Consider the following 13,536-nt stretch of genomic DNA (forward strand, 5'->3'; position numbering starts at 1 on the left):
TGGTCAGGGGGTTGGGCTAGAAGTTCTCAAGGGCTCCATTTAGTCCAAGATTATAGCATTCTATGGGAGATCTGAGATGAAGGAGATGATGATGACAACAACTACTACTGCTGCTACTAGTACTAGTACTACCACCATGCTAGCATTTATATAGCACTTTAAGGTTGGCAAAGCACTTCACAATTATTTTATCCTCACAGATGAGGGAGCTGAAGTAGACAAAGGTTAAATGACTTTTCTAAATCACACCATTAGTGTATGAGTCTAGAATTGAATATAGATCTTTTTGACTCCATATCCAGCACTCTTTTGTGCCACCTGGCTGTTTGCTAAATTGGGGTTTGAAGAGTAGTTCAGAAGCTGGGGATGAGGGGACAGGGTGCTACTTGTAAAATCAGTATTTGTTGGAGTCTACAGATTGGACATCCCTGAGCTTGCCTTTGTTCACTGCTTGTGCAGAGGGTATTTAGTATTTCACCTTCCTGCAGAAATTCATACTTTTAAAAATTTCTTTCTGGTTTGTGGCTAGGAGATAGGAATATTCTCTGAATGACTGATGCAGAACTTTTTTTTTACAGTGATAAAGTTTTTTTTCAGGCAATGAAACATGAGAAAAAACATACTAGTATTTATAGTAATAATTTCATTTTTATAAATATCGCTCTTACAAATATTTGCTTGACATATAAAAAGGGAAATTATTATACATTTAAAATTTATGTAGGTGATCATTACATATACAGTGTAATATATTACATATACAGTAGGGGCCAAGCAGCTTTCACTCCTCCTTTTGGGAGGGTAGTCAATCACACACTGTATGGCAGTCACAGGAGCACAGCAGAAGCAGGTGTGCAATTAGGATGGTCACTTATTGGCACATAAGTTACTGTCCATGGAAATATATTGGCAATGTACTTGTGCTGAAGGCAACACTGAGGAACATATTGGCATCTTTGAGAATTAAAAAGTGTATTTGGATTCTACCACAAGGAAGAGAAGATTCCAGGTTCGAATGAATTAAGACTTGGCAGTTGGCTTAGAGTTCCAATTCTCATGACTACAAGACTATTTGAGTTATCAATACAGAATACAGAAGATTACAGTTATTAGCCTGGGTGCTCCATGAGGGCAGGGCCTATCTGAACTTTGGATCTTCCCCAGCACCAACATCGACTTAATACATGTTTGTCAAACTGATTTAAAGTTTTGACTGGTAGAGAACTTCTTTAGATTGGATTCTAGGTGCCACTTCAGGCAGAGGGCAGTGCAGTCTTTAATAGCTCTAAAAATAAAGAACAATTCAGAATATAATAATGCCGTGACTACATGCCTGGCCTCCGTTTGTATTTAGGTTATAGAATGCCACAGGTGTAAAATCATGTACTTAGCATCCATGAGATAACCATGTAAACATGTCAATTTATAGCCACTATAAACATATTATAGCTAATAAACCATTCCATAGGAATCTTGCTTGTTTAAGTCTAACTACTGCCTCTGGATGACAACCTATGAATATCAGATTGTTAAGACACTGTTACTGGCAGAGAGAGAGCTCACATACCACTGAAGAATGCTGCCCCTAAAAAGTGCTTTGCCTACTCTAGAATGGTATTTCTCAAAGTGAACCTTACAGAAATTTCAACAAAGCAGACTGAAGGAGGAGTTTTGCCAAAAACTAAAACAAAGGGGTGGCTAGGTGGTGCAATGAATAGAGTACCAGCCCTGGAGTCAGGAGGACCTAAGTTCAAATCTGGCCTCAGACACTTAACACAAAATCTAGCCATGTGACCCTGGGCAAGTCACTAAACCCCAATTGCCCTTCAGAAAAAAAAAAGCAAAAAACCAAAAACAAAACAAAACAAAAAAAACGAAAACAAAAAACTCAGCACTGCACCAGAGGACCACCATGCCCGCAAACCTGCATGTATCAATTCAGCCAGTGTGGAGACTGAAGACTTACCAGAATAGACCACATGACTGAAGAGTGGTTTTCCTACTAGTGTAGATTCTCCTAGGTGTGTGATTATCAGCCATCCTTGGTAGAGGATGCAAGGTTCTGCTCTATTGTTACAAAGATCTGGGGACAAACCACATTTGACAAAACTACTGTAAGAGGAGGAGGGCTCACTGCATTTCTTCATCCCTTTCATGCTAGAGACTCAGCTGGCAAAATCTAGTTTATTTCCTTTCCCATAGGTGTAGAAGCCTGTAATTCTGTGATTATTTACTTGTTTTCAAAGGGAATGGTAAAATGTGTTATCGCCTTTAGGGGAACAATTAAGCTTCAGACCCCATTATGCATCTTTCTATCTCTCTTAATGGATCCACAGCACAGGCCCTCTAAACTCCTCCCTGTAATTCCCTGAGGTGAATAATGTTTGATCCACAAAAAACACACACAAAATTGTATCACTGTCAGTTTGAGAAAGTCAATGAAGAACTTTCGTAATACTGAAGTACTTTTTTTTTTTTTTTGAGGGGCTAAGGTAGGGCAATTGGGATTAAGTGACTTGCCCAGGGTCAGATGGTTAGTAAGGATTAAGTGTCTGAGGCCGAATTTGAATTCTGGTCTTCCTGGCTCCAGGGCTGGTGCTCTATTGCCACCTAGCCACCCCTGAAGTACTTTTCTTTAGGAGGAAAATCAACTCATTTTTAATGTTTGTACAGAATGTGTTACAAAAACCCTGAAGTTCTAAAGTGAAATGTACATGTGCTTTCAATGTTGTTTGTGATTCTAATTGTTACTTCATTGTCTCCGTTTTGCTCTTTCCAGTACTGAAACATGTACTCCCCTAAGCTTCTCTGCAGTTGGCTTTTTTACACAGTCATTGCAAGACTGGCACAGTTATAGTAGTGTACTGTTCTATTTGACCAAATTAAATGCAGGCATGGGCCTGAGAGGACCTGGGTGATAGGTTCATTTGCTTTGGGAGAGTGTTGAACTGGATTTGGGGAGGGGTTTGAGTAAAATGGTCCTGAAGCAAGATCGAAGCCCAGGTACCTGATAGAGACTTCTCACTCTTTGTAGGACACAGTGCTGGATGCCAGTCCTGTAGGTGTTCCTAATACTGGTAAGCAGGATGTATTTTTGCCAGAGATACTAGAATACCGCAGCCCTAAATACATAACTGGGGAGATGGACAGAGTGCGGAAGAACCTAGAGGCACTGAGGCAAAGACTTCAGGAGGCTGTGAATCAGCAGAGAGCAGCATGGCATGCTAAGGTAAGAATTAGACCCATATTGTTCTTAGCCTAACCCTTGTCCTCACTGAATTGGTCTGTTACTTGGTCCCTTTTCTGCATCCCTGAGACCTGACTCAGGCTCTGGGAGGTCAGCATCTTTTCAATATTCAGGGTAAGGATGGGAAATTTAGAGAGAGATTCTAGGCCTGAAACATCCGACCAGCTTCAGGTGATGTTTTCTTTAATATCTTCAGTGAGCCCTCAGTTGTTCGACTTCTGTTCTGTCTCTGTTTTGTCCTTGAAGAGAATTTCAATTCTGGTCCTCTGATTGACTCCTTTCTGCTTCCTGGTGGTGGGAGGTAGGAGGAAATGGTGCAGTCTGATAGGTTTGAGGAACATCATACTACAAGATTCCTTTTTATCAGGTAAGAAAGCACATTTTTTCCCCCTGACCTTTAGGCTCAGTGTAAAAGAAAGTTTCTTAACACATAGAGCTATCTCAAAGTGGAATGGGAAGCCTCTGGTAGTAGTAAGTTGCCATCACTGGAGCTGTGACTCAGTGCAGTGACTGAATGGCCATTTGACAGTCATATTGTAGAAGGAATACCTGTTCAATCAATAATCAATTAAAAAACATTTATTAAATACAGCCTCCTTAGGTGAGAAAAAGAGCTGAACTTTCCTCTAACTAGAGAGCACCTGTTCCTTCCATCATCTGCTGGGCATAGAATCTCCCCAGAAGGAGGGTAGCAAGGGACTGGGCAGAACATCTTCAACAAAGGACTTTCTCATGTAAATATGCCATTTCCTGCTAGTGCTTTCTTTCCAACCCCCTCAGGGTGAGAAGAGGACCCAAATGTTCCTCTACTGCAGACCTTGCCTTCTATCTCTTGTTGGGTACACCAAGGGAACTTCCTCAGGGAACTCCCTGAGGGAAAGAGGTCAAATGAATTTCATCTGCTCTAAAGTAACAACTTCCATCCAAAACTGCACAAGGCAACTTTCCCCTCCTGCTGCCAACCCATTCTCACAACCAGGATTTGGAGGAGCAAGCATCCCTTTGACCTTAGACCTACCTTCTGTTGCATCAGTTTCCTTGAGGGAAGAGGAAAAGTAAGAGGAAAGTTGGTGGAAAAGGACTTTTTTCTCCTGTTTTCAGGCTTCATTTTCATCTCCTGCTGTACCCTTTTCTTGCTTAATCTTCACTCTTGGGAGGAGTACTAAAGCAGGACCTCCCATATAGCCACGTGCTTTCAATCTCATAGTGCTCTTGCCTCCAACCAAATTTCTACCCTGCTTTGGGAAGAGAAATAGTTCCCTCCATTCAGTGAACATTCTTGTAGCTGATCATGCCTTTTATATCTCAGTGATTCTGAACCTTCTGGAATGCCTATTTTCATAGGCAAAAAACTTCCCTTCATTTAAAATCTTTTCTTCTCCTGCTTCCCTCCATCTACTACCTCCTACTGAAACTTGGCTCCCTAAATGACACAGGCTCCTTGGCACCCTTTCTAGTACTTATTGCATCTTTACTCACACTTCTTGGCTCCCTGGTTGAGGCAGAGGAGTTTGAACACTCCTTACTCCTCATTGCTACTTCCAGGTTCTCTCTCTACCTCTATCACTCAGTAAGCTCTCCTCCTTTGAGTTTCATGTTATTTATATCTACTACCCAATCAAAATCCTAGTACTTTTTGTCTACAGACAACATCCCCAATCCTAATTTACTCTCCTTTCTTTATGAGTTCTATACCTGGCTCATAATTTTTCTCTCCTCCCTAACTTCTGTCTTCATACTAGAGGACTTCAGCATACATATTGACTCTCTCTCAAACCCCCTAATTATTCATTTCCTTAGCCTGCTCAGTTCCTATGAACTACTTTTCCACCTCACCTCAGTCACACACAAATATGGCCCTGCCCTTGTTCTTGTCTTCATCCAAAGATATGCCATCTCTATGTTCAAGAATTTTGAAATCCCCTTATCTAATCATAATTTATTGTTTTTTTACTTCTCCCTCTTTCTTTCCTTATAAAACTCTAATTTTTGTCCATGCTTTGTCCTCCAATCTTAAACATTTCTAAAGTAGAACTTACTGTCTTTTCCCCTAAGCCTCCTCAAACAAGATGTGCCATCTCTCAGCTCTAGGCTCTCTGACTGTCCTCAATACCTGGAATGCTCTCCTTCATCTGCTCCGACAGTTTACCTCTCTAGCTTCTTTTAAGTCCCAACTAAAATCCCATCTTTTATTGGGAACTTTTCCCTCTTAATTCCAAGACCTTGAATCTATTAATTATTTCCTATTTTTTCCTGTACATAGCTTACTTTGTATATATTTCTTTGCATGTTATCTCCTTCATTCAGCTCCTGGAGGGCAGGGACTGTCTTTTGCCTCTTTTTGTATACCTAGCACTTAGCACAATGCCTGGCGTATAGTAGGACTTAATAAGTGTTTATTGATTGTTTGAGGTATGAGAGTTAACAGTTAGGAGCAAAAGAATTGCAGACTATTAAAATTCGTAAATCATTAATAAGAGAAACCCAAATCAGAACAACTTTGAAGTTTCATCTCATACAAAGGAAATGGTAATGATCACAAAAGTTGGGAATAGTCAATGTTGGATGAAGTTATGGGACAATAGGAATACTAATACATTGTTAGTGAATCAGTACAACCACTCTGGAAAGCAATTTGAAATTATAAAAGTAAAATGAGTGCAGTATTTGTCTATGCCCTTAAACCCAGAGATACAGTTAGTAGGTAGGTATATACCTCAAAGAGGTCATTCATATAAAGTCACCATATACACCAGAATAGCAACACAAGTTATATTTTTTTTTGGTGGTTTTTGACTTTCTGTAAATGTTTTGCTCCAATTTGTTATTCAATAAATAGAGACTTCACTATACAGTATAATCAGGACCTTCAAAAGCTGTTCATAGCAGCAGTCCTCTGGAAAACTGCTCATGCTTGGCTTTACATTATGTGGTCATTAGCTCCTCCCTGTTCCTCCCACCTCTTACTTCTTTCCTGTTCCTGTCTTTGGCAAGTCCCTCCCACTGTGGGTTTTTACAAGTTCTGTTTCTTAACAAAGACTTGATGTAATCATGCCATGGCTTAAAAGAAACTTGACCTGAAACAGGTGTAAAATAATTAAATAATTGAAGCAAGGTGCTAAGTACTTATTTGCTTGCCATTACACCTCCTCTCTTATCTCCTCTCCTCTGACTTTCCAATAGGGTAAGATAGATTTCCATACCCACTTGAGTGTGTATATTATTCCCTCCTTCAGCCAAATCTGATAGGAATAGGGTTCACTCATTTTCTCTCACCTCCATCCTCTTCCCCTCACTGTAAAAGCATTTTCTTGCTTCTTTTATGTGAGATAATTTATTCTATTCTACCTCTCCCTTTCTCTTTCTCCCAGTACATTCCTGTCTCACCACTTAAATTTTATTTTTGAGATATCATCCCTGCATATTCAACTCATCCTGTGCCCTCTGTCTATCTATATATTCCCTCCAGCTATCCTAATACTGAGAAAGGTCTCATGTGTTACAAATATCATCTTTCTTTGTAGGAATGTAAACAGTTCAACTTTAATAAGTCCCTTATGATTTCTCTTTCCTTTTTACCTTTTCATACTTCTCTCGAATCTTGTATTTGAAAGTCAGATTTTCTATTCACCTCTGGTCTTTTCATCAAAAATGCTTGAAAGTCCTCTATTTCATTGAATGTCCATTCCCCACCCCCCCCCAAGTATTATAAAAATGAAGTTCAAAAAGAATATTCAGGGTCCCAAAAGATTTCACCTCAAGCAGCAAAGTACCACTAATCATATTAGGACTGGACACAATTGTTGTCAATACTCTCAAGTTGTTGCAATAAATTAGCTAATAAATAAAAATTTATTAGGCCTTCTAAAAAAACCACACAAGATTTTTACTTAACATTCCTTTCTACTAGTATTTGTCTTTCTCAAAAACAACTTAAACTTTATCCTGATGTAAAAAGTCAGCTATTTGAACTTAATGAAGCAGTATATATAGTCAGTTAACACTTGGTAAATTTCTACTGGATAACTTATCAATAGAAAGATTGTTTACTCAGTTTATAAAATCGGTGAAGGGAACCCCTAGAGGAAGGATGGGATCTTGGGGTCTGGTACAAAGAAATCAATCTCTGAGCTCCACAGCCGTTACCCCTCCCTCTTCCTGTAGGTTCCCCTGCTATTTGAAATGGTTCTGGAATCTGCCTAATGACTGCCAGTGGACCTGACTCTGATGGCTTCATTGTTTTTGCAGGTCAGCAGTTGTTCCCAGAGGCTCACAAGACTGCCAGAACTAAGCTCTGCTATGATGAAAGAAATCCAGGAGACTGTGGGATGTGAGCTGGTAGCTCTGGAGCAGGACTGTGGGGTCAAGAGCTGGTCCCATGGGCTACAGAGACTTGTGTTTAGAGAGGCTGAAGAATCTGGTAGTAGTGGGACTTACCCAGTGACTAAAGTAATCCAGGTACTGAGAAGGGAGGAAGCTAGCCTCAAGAAAACATTCAGAAGGTTACAGGAGGAATGTAAACAAGAACTGGCCATTCTGGCACATGGACTGGAGGGGGTGATCTGGATCCTTCCACCATATCTCAGGCGGTGAAAAGGCGGCCTCATGTTTGAAATTTTACTCTCCTGGATATTGTGCCAGTTCGTGATCATTGTGGAGGGAAGAATTAAACCAGAAATTTGGGCTAGATTTCAGACTAGACCAGTGCTATCTCTAGCCAATCCCCTATTACTTCTTTTGTACTTACAGTCTGTGTGCTTCCCTCCCAGATTACCTCTTTGTCTACAACTTCCCAAGCAAATAGTAATCTACCCTCCATTGTAGATTCTCCAGTGTCAGGAGTTCGGTTTATCCATTTTTTCTACCCATTAGTGTGAGTTCTATCCTTTGGGAACAAACAAATAATTGTAATACTTCTTCCCTATGATAGCCCTTTAGGTATTTGTAGACATGATCTCTGGGCTAAACATACCTGATTCCTTCAATTTATTCTTGTGTATTAGTTTTCAAGAATTGACTTGTTTCTGCATCCTTGTCACTTTTTGGACTTGCTTCATTTTGTCTACAACCTTCCTAAAATGTGATATCAGAATACTTCAGATGTGGGTTTGACCTGGGCAGAATGTAGCAGGACTATGTCCCTTCCTTGCATTACACCTAGCATAACAATATAGTTCTAAACTACCTTTCTAGCCTTATTTCATATTATTCCCTTTAATGTAGTTTATGCTGCAGCCAGGAGTTATCCACATTTGCAAAGTTTGATTTCTCCAGTCCCTCCTCATAGTTCCCATAAACTGTTCTCCCATCCCTGGAATGCACTATTTCCTTGTCTGTCTTTTAGCATCCTGATTTTATTTCAAGACTTGGCTCTGATTATACCTCTTACAGGTAACCCTCCTCTTTCTAAGGTATTCTTTTTATTGATTGGGCACTGTCTGGATCTCTCCTTTGTGTCTGCTATCACTTCCTACCTCCTGTTATATCTCTGTCTCTATCTTATTGTTCTATCTCTGTTTTCCTCCCCACCCTCCTCTAGATTGTTAGCTCCTTGAAAGCAGGGATTGTAATCTTTAGATTTGCATTCTCAGTTCCTTGAATGTATTTTTGTATTTAATAAATATTTGTTGAATTGATTTCTCTTTAATAATTGGTAGATATATTGAATAGAACAGGATAAAGCATAGGTGCCCGGGAAATTCTAACCTAACTACAATTTGATGTTGTTTACCTTTTGTTAGGTCCAGTCAACCAGTTCCCAACCCATTTAACTATGCTGTCAGGAGAACTTAGGACACAACCAGGAAGGTGCCTACTAAGTGCCAGAAATTAGCTTCAATATATAGACCAAAGAGGTGTGGGTAGGGCATGGTTCAAATTGAATTCGAGTGGGTAAACAGAAAAACTGGGTCAAGGTTAAACTAACCTTCACAAAAACAAATAACTCAGGGAATCATGAACTAATTCTGAGGGCAGAAGGTCCAAGGTTAGTGGGGAGGTCCACATGGAGTGTGGTCAAGAAAACACCAGAGGCTAGGAGCATGAAGTGTGAATAACGGATCCATCTTTCATACCAAAGAATCAGCCAGACAGTATTGTTTATGTGGTTATGCCCCTGGATTTCATTGTCTATCAAATTTCCTGGAGCACAGTAGGCAATAAATACTTGTGATTCATTGATTGAGGCTTCAAGCAAGGTGTTATGAGAGATTTTTGTCAGATGTAGTACTAAAACCTCAATATAACGTGTCTATTACATTCACCTAATGTAGGCATATATAATTTTATCAGTGAAATGAAGTAACATTGGCATAATTTCTTTCTTAATAAACCCATGATTTATGGTGATCATTGCTTCCTTAAGAGCTAACAATACATCCTTTTAGTAATTTGTTCTAGTTTTGCTAGAAATAATAATAGCCATAAAATAGGTAGTATTATTAACCCTATTTTATAGTCTGAGCTTCAAAGAGGTTAAATTACTTTCTCCTGTCACATAGCTAGAAGGTATTGGAACCTAGATTCAAGTTTAGTTTTCATTTCAGGATCAGTGCTAATTCCACTGAACTGTGTTACTTTATAAGGAACCAAAGTCAAATTCACTGACATTTTGAAGAATTCAACTCCTTTTTTTTGAAAATAGGAACTTCTTTGCCCATCTTTAGTTCTTTAGACCTTCTGTTGTCTACAGCTTTTTAAAGAGCATTGAAAATCACCTAATGATAATAATGATAACTAACAAATGATAGGAAACATGGTATAGTGAAGAGAGAGTCAGTCCAGTGGTCATTTTTCTTTATGTTTCCCAGTTCTTTTTATGTTCTGAAAAAAGAGCTTGTTTGGGTATGATTATTGAACTCATTGAGGTCAGCTAGGCACTTTTAACATCTTATTTGGAATTCATAGGATTCTAGACCTAGAAAGAAACAGGTCGGAGCTGCCAGGTGGCGCAAGGAGTAAGAGCTCTGGCCCCAGAGTCGGGAGACGGGGATCAGTTCCGGCATCGGATCCTTAACACCCACAGAAAAATAACTGGCGTGTAACCTTGAGCAAGTTACTTTACCCTGATTACTTTAAAAAAAAAAAAGAAAAAGAAAAAAGAAACAGGTCATCTAGTACAGACCATCAATTTATAGATAAGGAAAATGAGATCCAAAGAGTCAAGTCAAATAGGTCATAAGTAGCAGAGCTGTAATGTAGGGTTTGTGGGTGAAGTGGGGGAAACATGATCCTATTCTGACCATGCAGAGACAAGAGGCTCACTAGTGAGTCTACTTATTTTATGAAGAAAATGGAAAAAGAGCTGAAGGTTCCCAAAAAATTCAGAGGAATAACCCATGGCATTAATGGGGAGGCTGCCCAGAATAGACAGATGAAATTTTGTTCCCTAGCTCAGTTCAGTCAAGACAAAAGGGCATCTCTCTTCTAGGGATGCACCTGGGAGGCCTCCTCAGGTTTGATGTACTGGTGACTCACAGTTTTGCCTTGTCTTCTGTCATACTCACATCAACTCTAGGAAAAGGCTGCCCTTCATTCAGATTGGGGACTCCTTGTGTGGAGGAGAGTTTCGCATCTTAGAGTGGATGTGGGGCTATGTTTTCTCTTACTACACCCTGAGCGTGACCATTTTTTTCACTCAGACTGAAGACTTTGAGGATAGGACAATGCTCTTTTCTCCTACCTAGTGAGAGAAATAATTACTAATATGGGGAGATCCTGTTTTCTCATTTAGTTACTTGGTCAAGGCAGTCTCAGAAGGACAGGGCTGACAGTGAGATTGGGTTCAATCTTAGGTGGGACCCCACTCAACTGGGAAAGCTTAGTTCTGATTAAAAGGTAAAGATTATCTTATTTAGGTAGAATTCTTAGTAACTCCACCATTGTTCTACTCTGGTAAAACAGGGTGGAGAATAGATCCTTTTGTCTAGATTACCTGAGGGTGGGTGTGGGGGAGGTGGTAGTCTGAGTAGAGAAGAGTCTGTCCAAGAATGACCTAATTAGTCATGTACCCAACTCATCATTAGAATAAGCCCACCTCATTATAATAATATTCCTTCTCATTAATTGTTAACTAATCAGTGTTGATTTTTATACTCACTCTTTTAAGGGTATATACATGGTAGGGTAGGGTATATACATGTTCAGCAGCTCTCAAACTTAGCCTTTGGTTTATGAGAGAAAACCACTGACCTCAGTCTATTAATTATTTGCTAGTTATAATTAATTTAAAAAAGTATTAATTTGCCCCAAAATTATGTGTCTTGGACTTTTCTTTTCATTCGTCGCACTAGCACCTTATCCCATTTTTGGAATTTGCCAGGAATCATGCTAGGAACTTCCAACTCCCATGCAACCTTGCTGGCTAGAGCCTCTTAGCCTGTGACATCAGAAATGGAAATCAGTCAGGTGGATCTGTGTAATGTTAATGGAATAGGAAGATCTTCCCTGCCATGTAAGTGACCTGCTCTGAGCTCTGGCCCAGCTCACAGCTGTGACATAGCCTGAGTCACATGGAGCCCAGCGTGTGGGAGGAGCTTCCCAATGGAGCAGAGAGTCAGACAGAAACAGAGCACTAGAGGCAGAGCAGAGGGTGGAGTGTGAAACTTGCCTAGGGGAACTTGTTTGTGGGGACGCCACAGAAAGAATGCTTGAGGTGTCAGCACAGATTGGTGCTGAGTACCTTGCTAAATCTTACTTCCTGGTATCCTAATAGAGATGTTCCAAATAAATATTTTGTTTTTGCCTTTGAGGAGGAGAGTTTATTAAATTTTGCAAATCTACCCTGGAAATATCTATGCATATTCATAGCAGCTGCTATGGGTATCTCATTGGTGTTACTACCTGGGACTCCACTTATAAAATCCCTGACCCTCATTGGTTTTGCTGTAGCTCCAGGAGATGCACTGTCCTAATACATGGAATAGCCCACCCTTGTGGGTTGAAGAGGAAAGAGAGAGGGAGAGCTGGCATGTTACCCTGGTAAATAAGATGACACCCCAGGCATCTTTTATACCAATTCAGAAGAGGGACTGGTGAGCTAAAGCTAGAAACACCAAGGAACCTCAGGAACATAAATGAACCACCTCCTCTAAGGGTGCCAGTGTATCTATGCATTAATATGTGGTGACCATTGTAGTTATATCCTTCCCTTCTTGGCCCTACTATCTTCTCTGTATGTGTTCCTTTCTTGGGTGACTTCTTAAACCATGCATTTTACCCCTTGTGAGTATACATATATGAAGATCTTTTGCTTTGAATTACTAGCCCATCTGGTTCTTTGAAATTCCCTTTAATTCCCAGGGTTGCAATGGACTGAAATATAGACTAACTTTCTTTCTACTATATTCAGTCTCCACCCTCAGGAGAATCACCCAGCCTCCTAGCACTTAGAAATTTATACTCTCAAAAATAGACACATGGCAGTATGGATATTTCTGGTAACATGTAAGAAAGGATCAGTGTTTAATTACCACAGTCAGATTCTTCTTAGTCTTCATAGCTACAATGGTAGTTTGGGAACCCATGAAAGCTAGACTAGTCTTGGTCTTTGTTTCTGTTATAAAGGATTCTATTTCTGATTCATACAAAAAGCAATGAGATAAAAGGCCCAAAGGGAAAGACACTATGCAGACAATAACTCTTGTTTGTAGTTACTTCAAATCAAGAGTTTAAGGCTGTTTTCACTGCCCTTGTGGGTTTTTGGCAATATAAGGTCTACAAGATAGGGGTCTATTCACTGTCCCTTGGACCTTCCACCTCATGTCATCTCTGTGCAGAGGGAGCTGTTTACTACAGGATAAGAGGGTGGGAATTTCATCCTTATGATAACTTTAGGGTGGTAGCAATCCCAAGTAATTTTCCCTCTTCCTTTACTTTTCTTTCCTTCTCCTTTCTTCTGGGTACAGTTTTTTGCTTTTCAGCAATGTAGGCCAGATTCTTCTCTCTTTTTAGAAGAGGTCAGTTTCTGGTCCAGGCATGTGGCTTCATCTCTAATTGTTTCTTTTTTTTTGCTTTTTGGAGGGCAATTGGGGTCAAGTGACTTGCCCAAGGTCACAAGCTAGTTTTTGTGTTAAGTGTCTGAGGCCGGATTTGAACTCAGGTCCTGACTCTAGGGCCAGTGCTTTATTCACTGTACCACCTAGCTGCCCCCTCTAGTTATTTCTGCAGTCCTTGCAAATAGGTGGTACGACATTTGTGATGACTCCCTTTAAAAATCAAGATCTCCCAAATCCTACATCTCATTTCCCCCAAAAGAGGTGTGAGACTTTTCAGCTCTACTGGCTTCATAT

At 40.0% G+C, this 13,536-nt stretch overlaps 1 protein-coding gene across 5 annotated transcripts in view; it reads left to right on the forward strand.

Moving 5' to 3' along the window:
* TEDC1 (tubulin epsilon and delta complex 1) overlaps positions 1-13,260 on the forward strand; it is a 77,232-nt gene extending 63,972 nt beyond the window's left edge. For 4 of the 5 annotated variants that reach the window (XM_069103891.1, XM_069103892.1, XM_069103893.1 and 1 more), the window contains 2 exons: positions 3,035-3,229; positions 7,496-13,260. In XM_069103891.1, the coding sequence (XP_068959992.1) occupies positions 3,035-3,229; positions 7,496-7,840 (540 nt within the window). In that variant the 3' untranslated portion in view covers positions 7,841-13,260. Of the gene's footprint in view, positions 1-3,034; positions 3,230-3,552; positions 3,615-7,495 lie in introns of all 5 variants that reach the window. The other variant, XM_069103895.1, reaches the window with a different exon arrangement.
* The last annotated feature ends 276 nt before the right edge of the window (positions 13,261-13,536 follow it).

Source organism: Petaurus breviceps, unplaced genomic scaffold, assembly GCF_028583685.1.
Source record: "Petaurus breviceps papuanus isolate PSGF00001 unplaced genomic scaffold, PetGlider_PUasm1.0 64, whole genome shotgun sequence".
Classification (NCBI taxonomy): Eukaryota; Metazoa; Chordata; class Mammalia; order Diprotodontia; family Petauridae; genus Petaurus; species Petaurus breviceps.